This window comes from Rhizophagus irregularis, chromosome 30 (genome assembly GCF_026210795.1).
Source record: "Rhizophagus irregularis chromosome 30, complete sequence".
Classification (NCBI taxonomy): Eukaryota; Fungi; Glomeromycota; class Glomeromycetes; order Glomerales; family Glomeraceae; genus Rhizophagus; species Rhizophagus irregularis.
In genome coordinates, this window is record NC_089458.1 from 379,742 (window position 1) to 402,988 (window position 23,247).

At 24.5% G+C, this 23,247-nt stretch overlaps 5 protein-coding genes across 6 annotated transcripts; 3 read left to right on the forward strand and 2 right to left on the reverse strand.

Annotated features, from left to right (window-relative positions):
- Positions 1–1,531: 1,531 nt before the first annotated feature.
- On the forward strand, positions 1,532–4,022 carry OCT59_021507 (uncharacterized protein). 2 transcript variants are annotated; one of them, XM_025309169.2, is made up of 4 exons: positions 1,532–1,640; positions 1,795–2,300; positions 2,481–3,096; positions 3,348–4,021. In XM_025309169.2, exons 2-3 carry the CDS (start codon positions 1,914–1,916, stop codon positions 3,093–3,095), a joined length of 1,002 nt encoding a protein of 333 aa, XP_025182024.2. In that variant the 5' UTR covers positions 1,532–1,640; positions 1,795–1,913; the 3' UTR covers position 3,096; positions 3,348–4,021. The 2 variants fall into 2 exon arrangements, with proteins under 2 accessions (XP_025182024.2, XP_066005698.1); XM_066146575.1 differs by having other exon boundaries at positions 1,591–2,300; positions 2,481–3,032; positions 3,348–4,022.
- A 1,200-nt stretch (positions 4,023–5,222) lies between these two features.
- Positions 5,223–7,515, reverse strand: OCT59_021508 (uncharacterized protein; the record flags this gene model as incomplete). The annotated part of the gene is made up of 5 exons (XM_025315809.2): positions 5,223–5,789; positions 5,869–6,983; positions 7,104–7,119; positions 7,213–7,267; positions 7,334–7,515. The coding sequence occupies 5 exons, from the start codon at positions 7,513–7,515 to the stop codon at positions 5,223–5,225; spliced, it is 1,935 nt and encodes a 644-aa protein (XP_025182026.2).
- Positions 7,516–9,389: 1,874 nt separating this feature from the next.
- On the forward strand, positions 9,390–9,825 carry OCT59_021509 (uncharacterized protein; the record flags this gene model as incomplete). Its single annotated transcript, XM_066146576.1, has 2 exons — positions 9,390–9,589; positions 9,822–9,825. 2 exons carry the CDS (start codon positions 9,390–9,392, stop codon positions 9,823–9,825), a joined length of 204 nt encoding a protein of 67 aa, XP_066005699.1.
- Positions 9,826–16,742: 6,917 nt separating this feature from the next.
- OCT59_021510 (uncharacterized protein) lies at positions 16,743–18,086 on the forward strand. Its single transcript, XM_025315810.2, has 2 exons — positions 16,743–17,687; positions 17,773–18,086. The coding sequence occupies exon 1, from the start codon at positions 17,111–17,113 to the stop codon at positions 17,675–17,677; it is 567 nt and encodes a 188-aa protein (XP_025182027.1). The 5' UTR covers positions 16,743–17,110; the 3' UTR covers positions 17,678–17,687; positions 17,773–18,086.
- A 798-nt stretch (positions 18,087–18,884) lies between these two features.
- On the reverse strand, positions 18,885–21,135 carry OCT59_021511 (uncharacterized protein). The gene has a single exon (XM_025315811.2). It carries the CDS (start codon positions 20,686–20,688, stop codon positions 19,078–19,080), a length of 1,611 nt encoding a protein of 536 aa, XP_025182028.1. The 5' UTR covers positions 20,689–21,135; the 3' UTR covers positions 18,885–19,077.
- Between the last annotated feature and the right edge of the window lie 2,112 nt (positions 21,136–23,247).

Sequence of the window (23,247 nt, forward strand, 5' to 3'; positions counted from 1 at the left end):
TTCTTTCCATATATGAAATAGAATTGTAAAATAAAATTATGTGTACATGACGACCTTTCCCTTCCCTTCCCTTTCTTATAGAAGGTTCAATCCGTTATGAAATTTTGATGTCAATATGTTGAATATTTTCGCTTCACATTCACAAAATTCCAAATTGCTTTTTTTTGTCCAAATTAAACTGATCTTCTATGCGAATTAAGGGAAGGGAATTAGGGTAAGGGAAGGGGATTAGGATAAAGGGAAGGAAATTAGGATAAAGGGAAAGACTGCCAAGTACACATATTTTCAGAAAAGTCTGAAAGACGTCTTGTTTTGCTTTCCAGGAAATCAGAGTAGAGGCCCACAACAGACTTTTAAGAGACATCTTACCCCCCAGGAAATCAGAGTAGGAGGGGCCACAACAAATTTGAAGAAAGAACTTGCAATGCCCCCCCCACACTGACCCATATGTAATTTAAGACTTATCTTCCTCTTTCGATAGCGCATCAGTATTGGAGTTAGCATGATGCTAAATGTTAAAATCATATTGTTATAATTCCATGATCCATCTTGCTCAATTAGGGTTAGGGTTAGGGTTAGTGTTAGTTGGGAGTTGGAACTAAGGAGGGTAAGTAGAATAAGTTGATTGCCAGGGTTAGGATTAAAATAAGGTTTGGCCTTTTGAAGTTTAATTATCTCTATCATCATAAAGATAATAGGATAGATAAAGAAAGAAAATTAGGGTAAGGGAAATTAGAGTAGGGAAATTAGGATAAGGGAATTAGGATAAGGGGAATTAGGATAAGGGGAATTAGGATAAGGAAAATTAGGATAAGGAAAATTAGGATAAGAAAAATTAGGATAAGGGAATTAGGATAAGATATTAGGATAAGGAAAATTAAGGGAAATCAGGATAAGAAATTAGGATAAGGGAAATTAAGGGAAATTAAGGAAATTAGAGAACTTAGGATAAGGGAAATTAAGGGAAATTAGAGAACTTTGGATAAGGGAAATTAAGGGAAATTAGGATAAGGGAAATTAAGGGAAATTAGGATAGGGGAAATTAAGGGAAATTAGGATAAGGGAAATTAGGATAAGAGAAATTAGGAAAGGGAAATTAGAATGAGGGAAAAAATTAGAGTGAAGGAAATTAGAGTGGAGGAAATTGAAGGTAATTGGAGTGAAGGAAATTGGAATGAAGGTAATAAGGAAAAATGATTAGAATAAGAGATTAGAATAAATTAAGGGAATTAGGGTAAAGGGATCAAAGTAAGGGAATTAGGATTAAAGTAACCAAAAGTAACCAATTGGATAAAGGAAATAAAGTAGCATAGAACCCTGGCCTTCTGGTTCTACTAGGGTTTGACTTAAATTTTTAATTGGAAAGCTATATTTCGATAACTTGGGTAACTTGTAAAACTCGGAGTTAATGATAATTTTTTTTTTTCTTTATACAGAGTTTTTTACAACTTTTTTCGAGTAGAGGTAACACTTGCAGTTATGTTGTTAAAAAATCTTTGTATGAAAATATAAATTTGAACATATACAATTTGTACAATGTGCAACTTGACTATCCAATGAATTCGATTAGTTTCACAACATTTATTAAAAGTTCATGAGGAGTGTTAGAAGTCAAAGGACACAGACACCCAGATTAAACGGTACACGACGTATTCAATTTCTCTTTTATTGGGTTTGATACCGCGATATTTGAAAAAGGTGCTTTATCAAATACACAAAAAAAAACTAACAGGGATTTTTTTTTTTCCTTTACTTGCTTCGCCTTTCCTTCAAATTTCCTTTTACTTGGATTAGAAATCCAATAACGACCCAAATTCACCCTATAACACAACCTTCGACAACTCTTTTAAAATATCCTAGAACCAAAAGGAACTTAATAGAAAGTTACTTTAATACATAATTTTTAAAACAAAATGTCTAGTAAAATGTCTTCACGTTCCCGTCGTCGTAAGCACGCCATTTCTCAACTAAATATAATGGTAGTTGGTTTTCGTTCACTTGGCAAGACGTCCTTCATCCGAATGCTTTTCGACACGCTCTCCATCCGTAGAAATTCAAAAGAAGAGCCGGTTCTTCCTGCTTCTTTATTCCAAAGCGCTGAAAGTGTGCGGGACGCAGAAGAAGCGCGCACGAAAGAATTGTATTCTTTCACTTTGGATATTGACGAAGAAGGAGAAAAAATTTCTTTGACCTTAGTTGATACCCCCGGATTTGTAAGGGATAATGAACTTAGACTTGATGTACAGGTTACAGAAGCATTGAGATACATTGAAGCTCAATTCGATCACACATTAGCCGAGGTAATTTTATTTATTCGTGTCAAAAAGAGTTCAAAGGTTTTTGGGTGGTTATATCATTTATTTTAATGAATGCTAGGTAGAAATATATGGATTACTTTAAAAATTAGTTGTATATTAATTATATATTAACTTGGATATATATATATATATATATTTATTTTATTATATTTTATTTTTTAGGAAACAAAAGTAAAACGTAATCCAAAAGCTGTAGATAGTCAAATTCATGCTTGTCTGTACTTTATTGATAACGCAAATAACGGTTTAACTGAGAAAGACATTCGCATTCTGAAACGGTTGACCGTTCGTGTTAATGTTATTCCAATAATTGCAAAAGCAGATTTACTTACCAACACACAACTTGCCAACTTAAAAGAAGCTATCAAAAAAGATTTAAAGACACATGAAATCCCTGTTTTCGCTTTTCCAGTTGATGAAGAAGGAGATGATGAAATGGAACCAGAATTGGCAGAAGAAATTGCAAATGCTCAATCTCAAGTTCCATTTTCTATAATTGCCCCTGAAGATGCTGCCATTACGGATCCAAACACGGGAGATAGAATTCGAGGACGTCAATATGCTTGGGGAATAATTGATTGTTTGAACCCAAAGCATTGCGACTTTGTTGTGTTGAGAAATGTTCTTTTATCGAGCCAACGAAAACTATTCAAGGATATTACCACGGAGGTGTTCTACGAACAATATCGTACTGAACGATTGATGGCCAGAAAGGCGAGTAAGATGATCACCAAGGAACAGAAGAAGAAACTGATGGAGGATTTGTCGGAAATTTAAAGTGATTGAAAAATCAATTTATTTTTCTTTTGTAGTCTTTATTTTTTTTTATTTTCTCTGTAAATTATTATCGAAATTTCTTTTTTTCCTTTTTTTTTTTTTTTATATTTTTAAATAAAATTGTTGATTCCCTTTTTCAATCAGTATGGAGGGATTGGTAAATAAAAAAATTATATCTCCCTTACTTTGTTGACTTTAAGGTTTACGTTTTTTTTTCTTCTTCTTTTTTCCTATTGTTATTATATATCTCAGGTCTAAAGCTCAATTAACTCCATGGAAGAACAAAAAGACTTTATTGCCCGACCGGTTTCGGGCTCTCAACCTCCTTATCAACGAAAATTGATCCTCTCCATACTCAAAAAAAAAATTTCCTCCTCTACACGCCATTATTTCCGACTTACCAATTTTTCCTTTATAGCGAATATATATTTTAATACCATATACCTTCATTCATTTTCTTCTTCCTATCATATTAGATTTGGCTTTATTTTATCACCATTATTTTTTTCTTTGGTGCAAAAGTATTACTTATTTTATTTTATATATTTACTTTATTTTACTTTATTTTATTTTAAATCAAAGCACCCTTATGTATTATTCAATTAACAAGAAACTTTTTTTACCACAAACTTTAATTAAAAAACGAAAAAAAAAAAAATTTGATGAATTCATGAATTTCATACAAATAATTTCACTATTATTAATTTTAATTGTACATTGTATTTTTTTCCCCTTTTATTGAATTGTTAATATTCTTTTTCTTTGGGTTAAATAATTTTTTTTGAGGGAGGAATAAAGTGAAATAATAGATTAAGCAACAACAATTATATTATTATATATACACAAAACATATATATATATATTTTTTTTTTTATTAAAAAAAAATGAAATAAAAAAATTGATGATTTTAGAAATTATTACAATATAAAAAATTTTTAATTTTAATGATATTTAATTTTTTAATTACTTAACTGGGATTACATTATTACCGACCAAAATTTAGTAATCAATTTTTTATTATTTTTCATTGAGGTAACAATCGATCAAAAATTGTTATTGTATTTGATTATTTTTGTTATCAGATTATAATAATCTTGTACAAATTTCCCTGATTAAATTTATTATTGTAAATTTACTGCATATTTTCCTTATAAAGTTTACAATCATGATTTTTTAATATTTATTATGTATAGAATTTTATTAATTACAGAATAATAATAAAGTGAGTGGGTATTACATCATCAAAGAAAAAAAAACAATTTCATTCGTCACATTTTCGTGTTATTACTATAGAATTCTAGAAAAACACAGGTTCAAACATATAAAAATATTATGTAAAGAAGAATGTATGTGATTAATAGAATAAATGCGTGTTAATAGAATAATAAATGCGTTTAGAAATTTTTATTTAATGGTTTTTTTTAAAAAAAAATTATTTGAATGTTGTGTAAAATGTTTTATAATGTACGTTTAAATATTATAAAAAGGAAAAAAGAAATAAGGTTTATAATGTAATAATCTGCGGAAATCTACGAATTTTTGACCGTTAACAAAAACAATGGTATAAAACAGCATTTATTGTATAATGAACCGTTTAAACGCCTGCATAGCGCATGCATGTTATACAACTGGATAGACGGACAGACGTACAAGTGTCCCTGAAATAGTGAATAGTACCCCTAAAAGTAATATTTAAAGTACCCTGGTAATAATCAAAGATAAAACTTTAGTAATTAGAACGTCATACAACTAGGTTTATAAAAATTATAAGAATAATTTAAAATAGTAAGTTTATTATTTAAATAATTATTAATTGTATATTTAATCATTCATAATGAGCCAGGTATCGTAAATTCAGTGTTGGGACTTGAACTCGACAAAACGGCCAAATAGCTAACACTATCACTACCATATATCATAAAATTAAACGCGTAGCAGGTCTAAATTGTAATATTTGTATTTTCTTTATTATCTTTTTATATTACGTAGGTTACTATTTTAAATTATTTTCGAAACCATTAAATCTATATGATAATATATAATACAATAGCGTCTCTATAAAAAAAAAAGAAAAAGACACAATACATAAATTATCATTAAATAATATTATACATTAAGTTATTACAATTAAAAATTATTGAAAAATGAAAGATAACTTTCCACACCAGCACCACTATTTGGTCTGCTATTAGATCCACTAATAGCACTATTAGGTCTACTATTAGGAACAGCAACACTATTAGATCTACTAATAGGAACAACAACACTACTAATAGGAACAACAACACTATTAGGTCTACTAATATGAGAGATAAAACTACTAGGTCTACTAGTAACATTGTTTTCGATATTAAATTCTATATCTCTTTTTTTTCTATCACGTTTGAACCATGCAACGATCATAGAACGTTTCCAAATGAGTGATGCTCCCAATAAAACTAAAAGTAAACTACCAATTGCTATACCAATAATTCCACCGATTCTACTAGTAATCATTCCTCCAGATTTAACATTACTTTCTGCAATTTTTGATTTCCCATCTTTATTTTCATTTTGTTCATCATCACTCTGTTCATTATCATTATCATTATCACCTCCATCTCCAGGTGTTGATTTTTCGGGTATTTTCGTTTTATAATATATTACTTGATATGCCATTAATCCTTGCCATGGTGCGTTATAATCTAATGCAACCTACATAAATTACAAAAGAATATTTTAAGAAAAGTTTTAATTATATACTTAAGCATAAATATATAGCAAAACCATTTACCTCTGTAGAATTATATTTAGTTCTATCATCAATATATAAGTCTTTTTTGGAGGGACCACCAACAACAGCACCGTAAAGTATATTTGTGGACTCAATAGGTAGAAGCATATTATTAGTAGTGCTGCCATGAGCACCAGCATGATGAGGATTTTTAGGGGATTTAGGATTTATTCCAACTACATAAGTCATTTTCATAGGATTTTCACCAAGGACGTACTTAATTTGAGATTGTGCGAATTCCATATATTTTGAACGCTTTTCGGTTGTAGTAGCATAAGGAGCATATAGTAAAGAAACAAACGCAATATTTAATGGAACATTTAAACTATTAGTATCGCTAATACCATTACACCATAATAATCCACCAGGAGTATAAGAACATGGACTTTTTGGTACTAATGAAGGATTTAACATATAATCTAAATATTTTTCAGCTTGCAATTTATATGATAATTCATTTCCCTTTGTTATTTGAACGAGTAAAAAATATATCGCACAAGTTTGATCAGACCAATTAATGGCTATTATGGAATCGGGTATAAAAAACTGAGTATAATAATTTATAGCTTTGTTAAAATAAATTTCTTCACCTGTTGCTTTATATAACCAAAGTGCGGCCCAAACCAATTTATCCTGATAATTTGATGATGGATATAAACTATTAACTTGCGGTAAACTGGCACCATATAATTTCCATGCTTTTGTTTCCGCAAATACATATAATGCTTTAGCACGTAGTAATAAATCATCAGAGTATGTTGAATCCGAAAATTTTTCTCTAAATAAAATTGATGCACTTGCGAATGCTGCTACCACTGATGATGCTACATCCGTACCATGATTTTTCTCTCCCACTTTATATGCATCTCTTGGTAATGGTATGTTTAAATCCCCACCCCAATAATTATGATCCACATCTTCCCTTCCAACTTGAACATATAAATCATTAGTTTCAAGTGAATATGCTTTAATTAACCAATCAGTTCCCCATTTGACCATATCATGTAGATATTGTGTTTGTCCTGATAATTCATAACCTTCAAACCATTCTAATCCTCCCCAACTTATCGATGTTAGTGTCCATGATAACGGGTACGTAAACTTCATATAATCACCTATTATGACCAAAGATATTACCGAAAGGAAGAAAAACGCGTTAATAAGTTAAAAGACGCGTCAATGTATTATAAAATTATGATTATATACGTGAAATTTTAATATATAATGATTCTTACCTGCATCATAATATCCCTACAAAAATAATATAATAGAATACACCATTAACATACATTATAGATCACGTGATAACTTATACTGTAAGTTTATTAGTTTATAGTTGCTTACCCCAGTTAGATCAACCCCTTCTTTTTGTCCATCAAATGGCGCAGAATTATGTCGCCTATAAAGTGTAACCCCGATTAATATTATAAATGAATAATAAAAAAAAAACTGTAATAATACCTACCAAGGAATTCGATTTGTTGCAGATAATATACCACTTCTCTGTGCTTCGTAGAAATAAAGCGAATAAGCTAATAATTTTTCGTAATCATTGTTAGGATAATCTGTTGTTTCCGGTATTCCTTCAACTTCAGGTCCAGGTAGAGTAACTATCTTATGTTCTTGTGCATTTATTATGTTAATCATACACAGAAAAAAACAAATTAAGCTGAGTGTAACTTTTGATTTTATTTTCGTTGTCATGATTTTATTATTAGAAAAAGTAGAAAAAGTAAAAGGTAAAAATATAATACAAAATATACAAAACTGTACAAAAAAGAAAAGAAAAGGTTTTTTCTCATAAAAAAAAAGAAAGAAAGAAAAGAAAGCAGAAAAAAATTTGCAAACGATTTTTTTTTTCTTTTCGACTTTTTTCAGTTTCATGTTTATAATGCTTATATATATGTATTATCATCTCTTTTTTTTTTGTAAAAAAAAAAAATCTGAAACATAATCTATATGTAGAGTTGATTACAAACCTATTCTTGAATCAAATTTTCGAATAAAATTCTATTCGAAGGCTATTTTCTTTTTGTTTTTTTCCTTTTAGGGTATGTAACATCAAATATTATCATTTGAGCATCTTGCATATATCAAAAGAAAAATAAAACATAACAATAGATAGCATGAAATGATTGCACAACATGCATTAATACTTTATTTCTTATTTTATTTTTTTTATTCATTCATTTACATTAAATTTAAATAATTCTTTAAAAATAAAAAAATTCATATAAATTACCATATCAATTAAATCATAATTAGATCTATCAACTGTTTCATGTTGTACTGTGTTACTCGAACTCTAGTCGACCAATCCTAATTTATTTTTGTTTTTGTTTCCGTCATTACAATTTAGTAAAATACCGCTCTCCTAAACCGATTTTTCCGGGGAAAAAAATCAATAACTCCGAGTTTGGTATATTTTTTTTTAAACAACTCCGACTTTTACTATTTTTCAACAAATGATTATAAGGACATTTATTTATAATCGATATTAATAAATATTTATAAATATATGCTTTTTTTTTTAAACAAAGAATCGTGTAACATCATCATATTGGGGTGTAGTAATTAATTTGATTAAAAATATCGTTAAGGTTTCATTTTAAAGGATTTTCTTTCTTCCTCAAATTTTTTGTATTAATACTTTAGGATTTATAGAAAATACTCTATAAAATATCAAAATGCTGTATAATAAAAAAATTTAATTAGTGGATTCGCGTCTCCCCAATTTAATTTTTATTCTGCTTTATTTATTTTTTTTTTACCCGTTATGCCATTAAAATAAAAATAAGTTCCGTAAAGATACTTTTCAAACAAATTCACTTACCCTGATCAGCCCAATATTTCTAGAATAGAATATTCTAATTAGAGATATGACGACGAATTGCGGAAATCATGTGAATTTGCATCTCTTTTGAATTCAGACATATTTTTTTAAAAAAATAGATTTATGAAATCGGGCAATCGACATTCTGGGCTATCATGATTAGGTTTCTTTTTACGAGACAAATTTTTTTACAAGATAAAAGTATTTATTAACTTTTTTTCTTAGGTGTGATGGTAAAATGTCGTTCATCTATGTATAGTAGCCTTTTAAGGTTAGGATATACTTAATTTTGTAATTAATCTACAGATTTTCTCAGAACGGTAATTTGATAGTTAAATTTAATTGAATAGAATGTTTAAGCATAAATGCGCACGTTATAACGGAAAAAAAACACACAAATCTGCGGGCAATAGTAGTTATCCTGCCTTAAATGGATACTTTCATAGAACCTAAAAAAACCTAGAGGCGGTAATTTCGAGATAATCTGCTGATTGGATAGACGGAAGAATGGTGTTGCATTGGCGGAAAATTATTAAAGTTGCAGTTCGTGTTCTGTATAATACAAGTGTGCATATTTTTTGCAAGAGGTAAATGATTTACAAATGAATTGAACCAAGGAATGATTCTATTATTTGATTTTTGTTAATTGGTTTTCTTTAGACAAGTTAAAAAAATATCAAAAAGATTAATGTTTCATGTTAGATCTTTTAGGCATTCACACGACTTGATGACAAGAACGAATACGAATATGAATGGAACACTTTACAATACTCGTGGTGATTATCTTGCGTGGTGTAACAAATGTGAATTTGATCATGTATATATCAAAACAATTTGTGTTGATAAAGTAATCCTTTTGAGGATCATTCAACTTGATGGCCGAGATGAGTATGTATTAGTAAAATTTTTGTTGTAATTAATGGAATGGGCGAGTGAAAATCCAGAAGTTGATGATATCTTTAACGAAATGCAAAAAAAAAAGATAAGTGCTGTTTGCATTTAACAATGTGCGAAATTTTCAAAAAGATTTGTGAATTTGCAACAGTATACTCGGTCGTTAATGTTAATTGAGAATTTATTATATAACTAAATTATTATCACATATTCTGTGCTGCATTAGATGATTCCAAAATAAATATGTGGTCTGACAGTTTCGTGTGTCAAAAATGGGAATAATGGGCAATGCCGCAATGGTCAGTTGACAAACATACCTTAATTTATATTTTTGCATTCATTAATGTACCAGTCCGAGTCATATAGAAATTTTTTCATTTAAGGTACATGTAGACAACATGGTAAGTTTATATTTTTGCATTCATTAATGTATCAGTCCGAGTCATATTTGCTTACAAAAAAATTTTTTCATTAAGGTACATGTAGAAGACATGGTAAGTTTTGAAACAATAATTTCAACTTGTCTCCTTATTTAGCTTGTTACTAATAATGCTTGGGTTGGTGATTTTTTAAGAGAGGCAAAAAAGATTTTTATGAACCAAGAATTTTTTGAGTTATTGTATCCTTTTAAAAAACAAAAAGAAAATCTATTTTTACTTTAAAAAAATAATCAAGACTTTTATCAAAATTTTGTATCTGATAGCAAAAATTTATGTTATTATTAGGAAAAAATCCTTAAAATTAACAAGAAAATTTTTTTCTAATAAATTAAATACTTAAAAATGAACATTATAGCAACTAGCAAATAATTCAAATAGGCAGACTAATGGTATTAAAAATACTGGCTTAATTACAGATAATTAATAAATAGTTCTTTGCTGTATTTTTTTTTTTATTATTTAGTTAAAGGGAGTGGTTTTTCTTGTTTAAAGGAGAAATTACATGAATCAAACCTATACTAAACAATTAGTACTCTACTCACTAGCAAATATACCATGAATCACATAAAGGTACCAATTGAACCAATAGAAAAAAAAAGAAAACAAAAAACAAAGTGAAAAAATAAGGTAATAATTAGTAACAAAGCCTTTTACCAACTACTACACTCCTAAAACTAAAACAATTTAGAATTATCCTTGTAAACTTTATTAAGATATTTCTAGTTTTCAAGTATTGATTGAATTTTAGTTAAAACTGCAAGTTTGTTGATACCATCCAAAGATTTGTCAATCTTCTTGATTTGCTTAAATACTACAGTCAAACCTTGATATAGCAAACTCTTGATATAGTGAATTTTTCAGACAACTATAATAAATTTCCCCTCGCTATAACGAATTAACCAATCAAATTTCTTAAAATCTTCACTATAACCTTATAGCAAAGTTGAGATCTGGACCCTAGGGTTCATTATAACAAGAGTTGACTGTATCTGCTTCTTACTTAACTGTTTCAGATTAGTATTCTTTTAAATCATCATTCTAATTCCCCTTCTGATAGCAGTTTCTTTTTATTCTTAAATTAAGAATATAATATCTTTTCCAATTTTCAATATATTCATACAGATTGAATACTATACCAAGCAAAGATTTCTTTACTATATTTTAAACTAAATAAAAACAAATATTTTATTACAAGGTTATTAATTCAATTTTATATTGTAGGTAGAGCTCTGAAAATGACTCGCATAAACTCGCATTTTTGACTCGCATAATTGTAAATTTTCGTTTAATTATATTCTAACTTAATAAAAAGTACTTTAAAATTAAGGTTTTTGACTCGTGACTTGACTCAACTCAATTCATTAAGAGCTCTAATTGTAGGTATTTTTTTTTATATTTTAAAAAATTTACAAAAATGCAGTATAGTAAAATTTAGAGTTGCTTGCCTAAATCTATTTGGAATTTGGCTAAATATTTAAATCTCCATCAGTTTCATCAGTTTTTTAATAAAAGTTTAATATAAGTTTATTATTTACTAATATTTAATATAGTTTAGTTTTATTTTTTATTATAATTCATAATTTCACTAATTTTTTAATAAGACTTTTTGTCAAATTTTACCTTTTATTATTTTATCAATCTGTTAAATCTTAAGTAATCTTAATAGATTTTATAGTTTCTTAAGTTAAGAAAATAGAATAATATACTAAAATAGAAGTAATATATATATAGGTAATAAGAAAAATTAAAAGTTTTATAATAGTTTTATGTAAGATTTTTATTGAAATAATAAGCAACTTCAATATATGACTTTATAAATTGCCAATCTAATTATATGACTTTATAATATTATAATTAATTTTTCATATTTATAATATTTTACAATAAATTTATTTTTTTAATTATATTATTTTAATTAAAATATTTATTATGATAATTTTTTTATACTTTATTAATTTTTGCATATTATAATTATTATATTAGATATTATATAATATATTATTAGATAATACAAATTTATCCAAAAAATAAGTAAATGTAATATATAACTTTTCAAAAATTTTATAAAAAATAAGCAAATGAAAAATATCATTAATTTTATATAAATTTAATTTTTAATTGTAATTAAAATAATATATAACTAAACAAATAATATTGTCACTATTAAATATTAAAAATTATATATAGTAATAAATAGAAAATTATTATTTATTACTAATGTGATTTATCACTAATTAGATCATTAAAAATCATTTAAGTAGAAATTATTCATTATTATATATATATATATTTATTAATATTATATATTTAAAGTTAAGCAATTCTAAAGGTTTTGTGATTGTCAACAAGATTGTTGTTAAAAATGTTGTATTTGTTTATTTTATATACATTATTATTTTTTATATTAAACTTATTTATTAACTTAACTAGTAATAATGTTTATAGTTTATTTAATTTAGAATAATTAATTGGAAATAAATAATTAAAATGTATAAATAAAAAGAATGTATTAATATTTAATAAAGTAAAAAAATGTATTAAAAAGAAATATATTAATAGAATACAATAATGTTAATAATTAATATTTAGTAATTAATCAGGTTTATTAATGCATTTTCATTGCATTGCAGGAATGGTTGACCTATTTTCTGTATTTTTTTGTGGTATAATACACCTATTTAATATAGAGCTAAGTATTATAATTAATAAATTTTAAAATAAAAAAAAATATTTAGTAATTAATTTGCTTAAATAATAATATTACCTATATTTTAACTAATAATATTACATGATTAATTCTTTAAACATATAACATTTGAGGCTTAGTGATATATCATTATAATGATAAAAAATAAAACTCTAATAAATAAATTTATTTATAAAAAATATTTAAATAAATTATAATAAAAATATAAATATTTTAATTAGAAATAATTTTTTAATATTTATTTTATAATTAATTAAATAATAATTAAAGAAATAAATGGAATGATTTAGCATTCTTATTTCTATTGGTGTGAACATTAGGCTATATATATATATATATATAGTCATCTAGAGATTTTGGCTATATAATAATGATATAGCTACATAGATGACAGGTCAACTTTTTCTTTAAAGAAATAGTTATATCTCATAATATATATTCTGTTCAAATTATTTTGGAATGCTATAATTATAATTTGGAATGCTGTAATTCATTCAGTTTATATGTAATTTACTATATAAAGTGCCAAAATAATTTAGAATACTATAATTGAATTTGAAATTTTACTTATAATTATCACAATCTAAAATAATTTAGACAATATATATTATATCTTATAATGCTTAATTTTTATATATATTTTATTTTTTATTTATATAAGTTTAATATATATAATTATTCTACAGCCAAATAGTATCATACTTTTTTCATCACGCTGATATTTTTTTATTAAGCTATAAATAAACTACTATTGCATATTTATTATTGATATTTTTGATATTGTTTAATCAATAATTTATTGTATTTATAAGATGATTATTGGCAGCTGCAAAAATAACTATTATGTAAGCATAATATAATATAATAAGATCGCATTTATAATAAAGTAAAAAAATAATATTATACTAATTATTTGCAAAAAAAAAATAATATAATTTTTATGTAACTTTTAAGATTATAGTTTATAAGTAATTTTACCTGCTTTACAAATTTACTTAATATTTAAAAAAGATTATAAATATTATTTTGATATTTATAACTTAAAAGTAAAAAAATAAATTCATTCTAATTAAAATATTTAAAAAATAAAATTATATATTTTTTTAAAAAATAAAAAGTATTTATATTTTATAAATATTATTATATAATATAAAATACAATACTTTAAATATTTTGCAAACAATAAAAAATCAGTTAATACTTTTAAAATATTATACTTGAAAATAAATAAAATTTTTTATAAACAAAGAATATTTATATGTATTACTTAAAAAAACTTATATATATTATATAATATTTAATTTAATATAAGTTTATTATTTTTCTTTTTTTTTATTAAATTTAATAACTCATTAAATTATAATATTTATAAATTATATGATTTTATTAAATATAATATAAGATTTTAATTATTTTTTTCTTTTAATAAAAGTAAAATAAATTATAGTATAAATAATTTTTTTTAAAAATTTTTTAAAAAAAATGATTGACAAAAAATCATGTAAAATATAAATTTTTTAAAAAAAATGATTGACAAAAAATCATGTAAAATATAAATTTTCTAAAAAAAATGATTGACAAAAAATCATGTAAAATATAAATTTTCTAAAAAAATAATTTTAATTCAGATTATTTAATTTAGAGATTAAGTTAATAAAACTCATATTAATATATAAATTTTTATTTTGATTAAAATTAATAAAATAAAAAAACAATTAAACTTGTATAATTTATAAAATTTAATATTAATATTATAGGTAGTATTAAGTAACTATAGTAATAAAAAAATAAAAATAAAAATTTTTGATTTTTAATTCATAAAATTCTATAAAATATAGTAAAAATGATAAAAATGATAAATTTAATTTTTGAATTTTATGATTTATATCATATATGAATATATTATAAATATAAATAATTCCATTATCAATAAAGATTTTTTCATTCCTAATACAAATTTATCAATAATCAGCAAATTTTTAATTTTTAAAACTTTTTGATTTAAAATATATTATAAATACAAAATAATTTCCATTATCAATAAGGGACATATTTAAGGTTACTAATGTATAATAATAATTGTAAATCTTAAATAAATAAAGTAATTTAACAAATTTTAATTTTTGAACTTTTATGATCTTATTATTATAAAAAATAAGGGGTTATATTTAAGATTATTCCTAATACATAGTAAATCTTAATCATATATGAATGTATTATAAGTACAAATAATTCCATTATCAATAGGGAGTTCATTCCTAATAACTGTAAATCTCAAATAAACATTCCAATATTCCAATCTTCCATTATTCCATTATTCTTTATTCTTTATTCATTTATTCATCCCTGTAACACATGGCTAAAATACAAGTTTTACTTTTATTACTCTCGTTTAAATAATCTGAACCGTTTTTTTCCGAACCATTCAAGTACCATTGCACAATGTAATACATCTAAAAACGGTTTTTTTTTGTATTCAACGCACTTCGAGTCTTAATTAAGAACCCTATTTTACAAAGGATTTCGAGTGAAAAGTTTTCGGAGCTGCTTAATTTGAGTGCTATTTAATTAATCATAACTTTTAGAGTTTGAAATGCCAAGATTTTACGTACCATGTGTTGGATAAAAAAAAAAACTCCAGCGATGACATGAAAAATATTCCTATGATAAGGAGTCATAGGTATAATACCAAACGTAATAAAAATATTACTAACAGGTAATGCAATAATTAACAATGGATATTTTCACAATAAAATCATCATTGAAACATATGATTTCCTTAATATTTCTCTTTTATTAATTTAACAAAATCAAGTAGATGCTTTTTGTATCGTTTTCTTTTTGTAAGAAATCCAAATAGAACTTTTCCAAAATTTAAATTTGTTTTTTTAATAATTTGGTATTCTCTACACAACATTACCCCCCGTAATTAACTACTAATAATAGCTAATGAGAAATTATACGTCTCGGTAAATTCCATACTCTATAAAGAAAAGAAACGCACCTCACCTTTAAAGGAAGGGACTTACATTTTCAATTAATAAATGAATGTTTATCGATGATCGATGATCACTAATCCAAAAAGCGTAGTTGATTTTTTCGCCAATGAGTAAACGTTGTGGCGTTTTGTTAGAGCTGGCTGAAACGCTCGTTTCTTTCCGATCTTTTTAATAATGAATGACGTAAAAGAAGCTATTCATCTAAAGTCAATAAATTCCAGAAAAAGGAAACAATTGTGAAATAATGATCATAGGATAATTTTCTCCGGGCGCTAAAGTCCGTAATTTTCATTATCCTGAATGCGCAGTAACATAATGCAGTAGTTTCCAAATTTGTCGACTGAATGCAAAACAGTAAACAATTACGCCAATCAGATAATGCCATGTTCTATTCAATCTATTCAATCGGTCATTTTGAGTCATTTTATAAATTGCATATTTTAAGGGACCGTTTTTAATAATAATTGTTGTAACAATTCAAACAATAAAATGACCTAAATAAGAAAAAAAAAAAAATTGGGTAAATTTTACCGTAAACAAAAGTAAAAAACCAAAAAAAAACCAAAAAAGAAACCCAAAAAAAAGGACAAAAGAGACAAAAGCAAATAAAATAAAATAAAATAAAATATTTCTTTTTTCTTTTTTTTTTTAAAAAAAAAAAAAAAGGAATAAATCTGATATTGTCCGAAAAGTTAAGCAATGAGCATATAATTGTAATCATTAAAACCAAAATTGGAGTATAGAGTAATATATTCGGAAATTATCCATGTTGATCTATTTTGACATTTGAAAAAATGATGATCTTATTGGTAGGTAATGATAATTTAGATAATTTAAGATAAATTAACGTCTTGGACAGTAAGGAAAAGAGATTTTTTTTTCTTTTTTTTTCGAAACTTTTTTTTTATTACTTTTTCCTTTTTTTTTTTTTAATAATAAAAAAAAAAATTTGATTTTTTTTTTCGTTTTTTTATCGTTTTTTTTTCTTTTTTTTTTTTTTTGAAAAAAAATATATAAATATAAGTAGGATAGTATTTTACAAACAAAGGTTTTTTTGAAAAAAACAAAAAAAAAAAATTTTTTTTCAGGAAAAAAAAATACGAACTATTTCGAGAAAAAAAACAATGTTTTTTTTCATTTCCTTTCGAAAACTTTAATAAAACATAAAAATCGATTCCCTAATTAAAAATAAACCGAAGAGAAGTAAAAACAAAAAAAGAAAAGAAAAAAAGAAATAATTTGTTTAATTTATTTTATATATATATATATTTCCTCATTTTATTATTATTATTATTCCCTCTATATTTTTTTTATACTTATTTTTTTTTAATAATTATATACATACATTTATTTACATATTCGACTAAATATGGGAGACAAAGCTGCAACATTGGTAGCAAATAATTCACTCTTTGTTGAAGATTATGCAGCTGCTGCAGCATCTGCATTGAATTATAATTATATGCAAATGAAAGAAATTGAAAATTTCATTCATCGTTTGGAGGAGGAAAGATATTCCAAACTTGAAGAATTGGTTAAAGTTCCAAGTAAAATTAGAGAACAAGCCGAATGTTTAAGACGGGAAGCGTCACAACTTTATAAAGAGATTAAAAGAATCGAATACAATATTGTTTGGAAAAAGGCTGAAACCAAAGTTTTAATTTGGTTTGAAAGAGAAAATGATATTATTGATACAGAATATGTTAATGAATTGGAGAAATCTCAAGATGAAGAAATTGAAATGATGTGGAATGATATTGAAATGAAGAGATTAGAAGGGGAAGTGAAATCTAAAGAATCTCGAGAATTGATGAAATCCGGTGCAAGAAAAGTTAGAGAAGCCATTAAGAAAGAAATTGCGGATATTGATTTAATGACCGAAAACAAAAAACAACTTTATTCCTTTTATGAACAACAATCCATGATTTGGTGGTGAGATGAATAAGGTGAGATAATAATGAATGATGAATCATGATGACGACATATTAATAAATAAAAAATACTAAAATGTATCGAATTTTTTTTTATTAGGTGTGACGTGGAAATAACTCTTAAAAAAAAAACATTAAAAACATTTTAAAACATTCGTTCTTATTCTTATCGATAAATAAATATACAATATACCTTACATACCTCCCTTTATATATCGTTTTATCCCAAAGGAAAACCAAAATTCCTTTTTAAAATCCTAAAGAGATTAAAGAGATTTTTTGGGTACCTTTATTTATTTTTTCATCTTAATCTTTCACGTAAGTTTTTTAATTCACAAATTTCCATTTCTTTAATTTGTGCAAAAAAAAAACAAAGTATTGAATCGCATTTTTTTTTTATTCATTGTTAATAGCAAAAAAAAAAAAGAAAAAAAAGAAAAAAAAAAAAAAACTTTTTTACTGTAAATTATTTTAATTTCGTAATATTAAAAAAAAAACATTTATTATTATTTATTATCCTTATTATTTAGTTTAAGATTACAAATAGAATTCATTCATGAAAAAAAAAAAAAAAAAATGAATGTAGTTTTTTCTTATATATAGTTGTTATTTTAGTACATAGTTTATAGAATTTTTTTTTTTTAGATTAGATAAATATTTAGAATAAGTTGAAAAGTATAGTAATAATTAGTTAACAATATATTATAGTTAACAATATTAGTTAACAATATTAGTTAACAATATCAGTTAGCAATATCAATTAACATTGCGATATTAGTTAGCGATATTATTTAGCAATGTTAGTTAGCAATGTTAGTTAAAACAATATTTTATTTTTTTTTCTTAGTAATATTAGAATTGAATTTAGATGTTATTTTTTTTAAAAAAATTTTTTTTTTTTTAAAGACACTAAATTTTCTAAATTTTTTTAAAAAATTGATACGGGTAAGGGTAAGCCTGGTACGGGTACGACAGATACGCCGGAACGGTACGGTACTTTGGTACTTGGTAACTTGCTTAGTATTAAAAAAAAAAAAATGGAACGATCGGGAATCTTTCTTCTCGCTCGTACCAAATAATAAAATTTCTATATAAAAAAAGAAATTATAGTATAAAATCTTTATATGAAAAAAGAATTATAGTTTATTAAATAAAATACTCGTACCAAATAATAAAATCTTTATATTAAAATGTACCAAATAATAAAATTTTATATAAGAAAAAGAAATCATAGTTTTTATTTAATAATATATAAAATACTCCGTTACCAAATAAAAATTATTTATAATAATATAAAATACAAATCAATAAAATAATAATAAAAAATCAACGCCAATCCCTAATTTAAATAATAATAATTAATAACTATGTTCAATTTTAACCCTCATTACCTAATTTTATATACTTATTTTCTCGTCTTAATATAAAGGTCAACATTCACAGGACGATTTGCAGTAGCATATTTATACTTGATATTAGAATCTTTATCAACCAATTCAATATCAAAAGTACTAACAAATTTAACCAAGAAAGTTTTCATTTGTACCATTGCCCAAATTCTACCAGGACACATACGAGCACCATAACCAAAAGGTAAGAAAGTATATTTTTCCATTGAATTTTTATCATTTAAAAATCTATCAGGATTAAAAATTTCAGGATCTTTAAAATATTTTGGATTATTACTTAAAACTTTTAAATTTGTATAAACTGTTGTATCAGCTTTAATAACATAACCATCAAATTCTACATCTTCAATTGCAGCACGAGCCATAAATGATAAAGTTGGAAATATACGTATACTTTCATTAATTACAGCTTCAATATATTTAAGTTTATCAAAAGATTCCAAAGTAATATCAGGATTTTCTAATGTACCATAAACTTTTAATACTTCATCCCTCATTTTTAAATAAACATCACGATTTTTAGCAATATAAAAAGTAACAAAAGATAAAGTATTTGAAGTAGTATCTAAACCACCTGTAAATACTTCACGTAATATTGAACTTATTTCATCATCTGTTAAAGGTCTATCAAATTTACCAACAGTTATCTTTTCTAAATCCCTTTCAGTATTTGTTGTAATTAATAAATTTAATATAGTAGCTTCAATAGGTTGATTTAAAGGAGTTTTTTCAATCTCTTTTCTTTTTTCATAAACCATTTTTTCTAATTCATTATTTATCCAATCTCTATTATCTAAAAATTTTTTATTTATAGATTTAATACCAGGTATATTTCTTCTTATAAAAGGTGGAAGTAACATCATAAACATCATTGATTCATTATAAATATAAATTGATTCAGTAAATATTAAACCATTCTCCCAAGTTCCTTTAATTTCAGATTTTTTTCCTTCAGTATTTAATTTATTAAATAAATCAGCAGTTGATGACATTCTTTTACCTGTAGCTGTTGTAACTACAATATCAGTACCTAAAGCATTCATCCAATCAGAAAATTTTATTATTGAACCTTCTTTTTCCATAATTTTCCAATATTTAAAAATTTCATCATTAATTTTACTTGATAAATTTATAGCTTCACGTAAAAATTGTGGGGAAGAAGTTGATTGAATAAAAAATCTTCTATTAATATTCCAAGTTTCAATATTTCTATTTAATACCATTCCTTTTGTACCTAAACCAAGTTCATCAACTCCTTCAGAATATGAAGTACGCATAATAAATTTGGTATTTTTAACTGTTGTGGCTCCCCATACTTTTTCTGCTAAATCTGGTCTACTAATTACAACATTACGTTTATTTCCAACATAAAATTCATATAAATCTCCATATTTTTCATGAAATTTATCAACTGCTGCAACAAGATCTTCTCCAATTTGAAATAAATTTCCAAATATTGGTATAGGAAATGGTCCTGGAAGTTTTGATGGTCTTGTAAAATATTGAATATAATAATTTATTACATATGATATAATTGATAATAAAATGATTGATAAAATATTACTTTTAATAATAAAAAGTATTTTGATTATTGGATCTAACAACATTTTTACGAAAAAAAAATTGATTTTTTACAGGAGGGGGAAAATTTTAAATTTCTCTTAAAAAATCTTTTTTTTTTTTTTTAAAAGAAGAACTTTTTTTTTCTTTTTTTTTTTGAAGTCGCTTTATAATTTATAAATCTTTTATAAATTGAACCAACTAAAAAAAGTAATTTAAAATTAATTAATTCATTGAAAAACCGGCAAATCCGATTGGTCCATAAAAAATAAAAAAACGCGTAAAAAAAAAAACATATATACGATCTTATGGGTTTGGGTAATCAAAAAACCGTTTCTAAAAAATATTATATATATATATTATATATTATATATATATTTGAGAATTTGTTTATGTAATAATATTTTTAAGATCCATTTTTGAACCATTATTATAACCATAAATAGATTGTAAACGGAAATTTTTTTCTAAAATATCTTTCACATCCGAAATAAAAGAGTCGAATTAAAATTTTTTTTTAAAAAAAAAAGTATAGAAAGAAAAAATAAAAGAAAAAAAAAATGCAGGATTATATATTATCTAATCAATTAGTTAATCCGAAATATAATATATATATATGTATTTTGACGATCGTCATTAAATTAAAGAAACCATCAAAAAAGACCCTTAACAGTTTCAAAATGAAAAACAAATTGAGTAATACTAAAATTAGAAATGAAAATCTCCATGAGAATGATAAAAATAAGAAATTTTTTATGGTTAAATTAAAAGTTAATTGGTAGATATATATTACGTTATACTGATGATGTTATACTATCTTATGATTTTACATTATACTGATCAAAGATCGTGAAATTCAAATTATTTAAATTATTTTACAATAATTTAAAATTTTTTATATTAATTAAATTTGTAATAGTGTATGTGAATCCCCCTTGATTGATTTTAACCGGGGTTTCCTCGTGTCATTCATGATAACAAATAACATTTCCAGAAATACAACTTAAAAAAAAGTACTCCTAGAAAACACGTCTCATTTTCGATGGATTTACGAATTTCCCCTTGATGATACTTACCAGTTTTCGCTCTTACTCAACCCATGAGGATAATAAAAATTACACGAAATTTTAAATTTGATCTCAATCTTCATACTTTTATGTACCTCACTAAAAAAAAGGATAAGATTTACGCTAAGAAAAATTGTTTAACTGGTGCGCACTTATGATCTGCTTCTTTCTTAAAAACAAAGTGGTACATCACTAATTGATTAATTATCTTTCTAACGCTAATTCCACAGAAGCTCATATTACGTAAGTGAGTTGCCAAAGTATCGGATATTACTGAGGAAAGTGTAGTGTCAAATTAGAAATGCAATGTCGTTATATTAACACAACATAAATAGCCGACCAAATGAAAATATTTTCATTACATGCAAAAATTTTTATATTACATCATTTGAATTATTTTATTATGTCAAAAGGAAAGCAAAAAGGTGTTTAGAAGATAAAGATGCAAGTTTAAAACTACAATTAAACTTTTTTTATTTATTCAAAATGAAATTTAAAAAAATAAATTTATATGTCATAATTAATTAATGTATAAAAACTGCCAAACAATGTCTAATAAAAAGCATGCATTTTATGCAGTTTATTTGATGAAAAATTTGATGGCTATGACAAATCTGTTGATTATTAATCTTTTTATATTTCCAAACATATTTCCAAACATTTTCTTGCACCGGACTATATTTAAAAATATGTATTATATTATATAATGTGTTGCTTCTATTTTACAACTAAACTTTATATATATATAATGTGTTACTTCTACTTTACAACTAAACGTTATATATATATAATGTGTTACTTCTACTTCACACGGTAAATCGATTGATTATTCGAATTATAGAAAAAAAAAATTAAGTTTGAGATTCTAAATTCGATTCTTGGACCGTTATAATTAATACATACTATATAAAAAAAATAAGGTTTTTTTTTTTTATTAAACGAAAATCAAAACGAATCAAAATAAATTATTAACTTTCAAACTTTCAATAATTTAAAAATCAAAAAAAAATTAATTCGTAATTAAAAATTTCCTTTTTAATTCATAGAGGTTGTCTAATTTATAGGGATTGTTTCATTTTTTTTTTATATGCATTGCAATATAATCATATTTATTTGAATTTTTTTTTCTTGTTCAGATTGATAAACGAGAAAAAATAAAGTTGATTTTCATTGGATAAATTTTTTTTTTAGTGACCTTATCAATAATAATTAATCGATCTCTAATTGATTAAGGTAATGCCGATGTTATGTTCGGGTTATTTTCTCACGCATGTCATTGCATATTTCATTATATCATGCATATCATGGCTGAATAATTTATATCTATGTTGTACGAAAAAAAAAAAAAATTTCGACAGAGGGCATCAAAAAAAGTTCTCAAAGTCTGTAGTTAAATTGTAAGTTCATCTTGAAGGTAAAACGATTGCTATATGGTTGAGAGACGATATATCTCGGGCTGAAGAAAAACATCAAGAACCAACTTGAAGAGCTAAAAATGTTGGTGAACAAAATAATCTTTATTCTTCTCCCTCTTTGACT

What these genes read in the sequence shown, in the direction of transcription:
- OCT59_021507 (XM_025309169.2), top strand. Translation starts at nt 1,914, where the DNA reads ATGTCTAGTAAAATGTCTTCACGTTCCCGTCGTCGTAAGCACGCCATT. An exon ending in TCGATCACACATTAGCCGAG is followed by an intron (nt 2,301 to 2,480) that starts GTAATTTTATTT and finishes TTTATTTTTTAG; the next exon opens with GAAACAAAAGTAAAACGTAA.
- OCT59_021510 (XM_025315810.2), top strand. Translation starts at nt 17,111, where the DNA reads ATGGGAGACAAAGCTGCAACATTGGTAGCAAATAATTCACTCTTTGTT.
- OCT59_021511 (XM_025315811.2), bottom strand. Translation starts at nt 20,688, where the DNA reads ATGTTGTTAGATCCAATAATCAAAATACTTTTTATTATTAAAAGTAAT.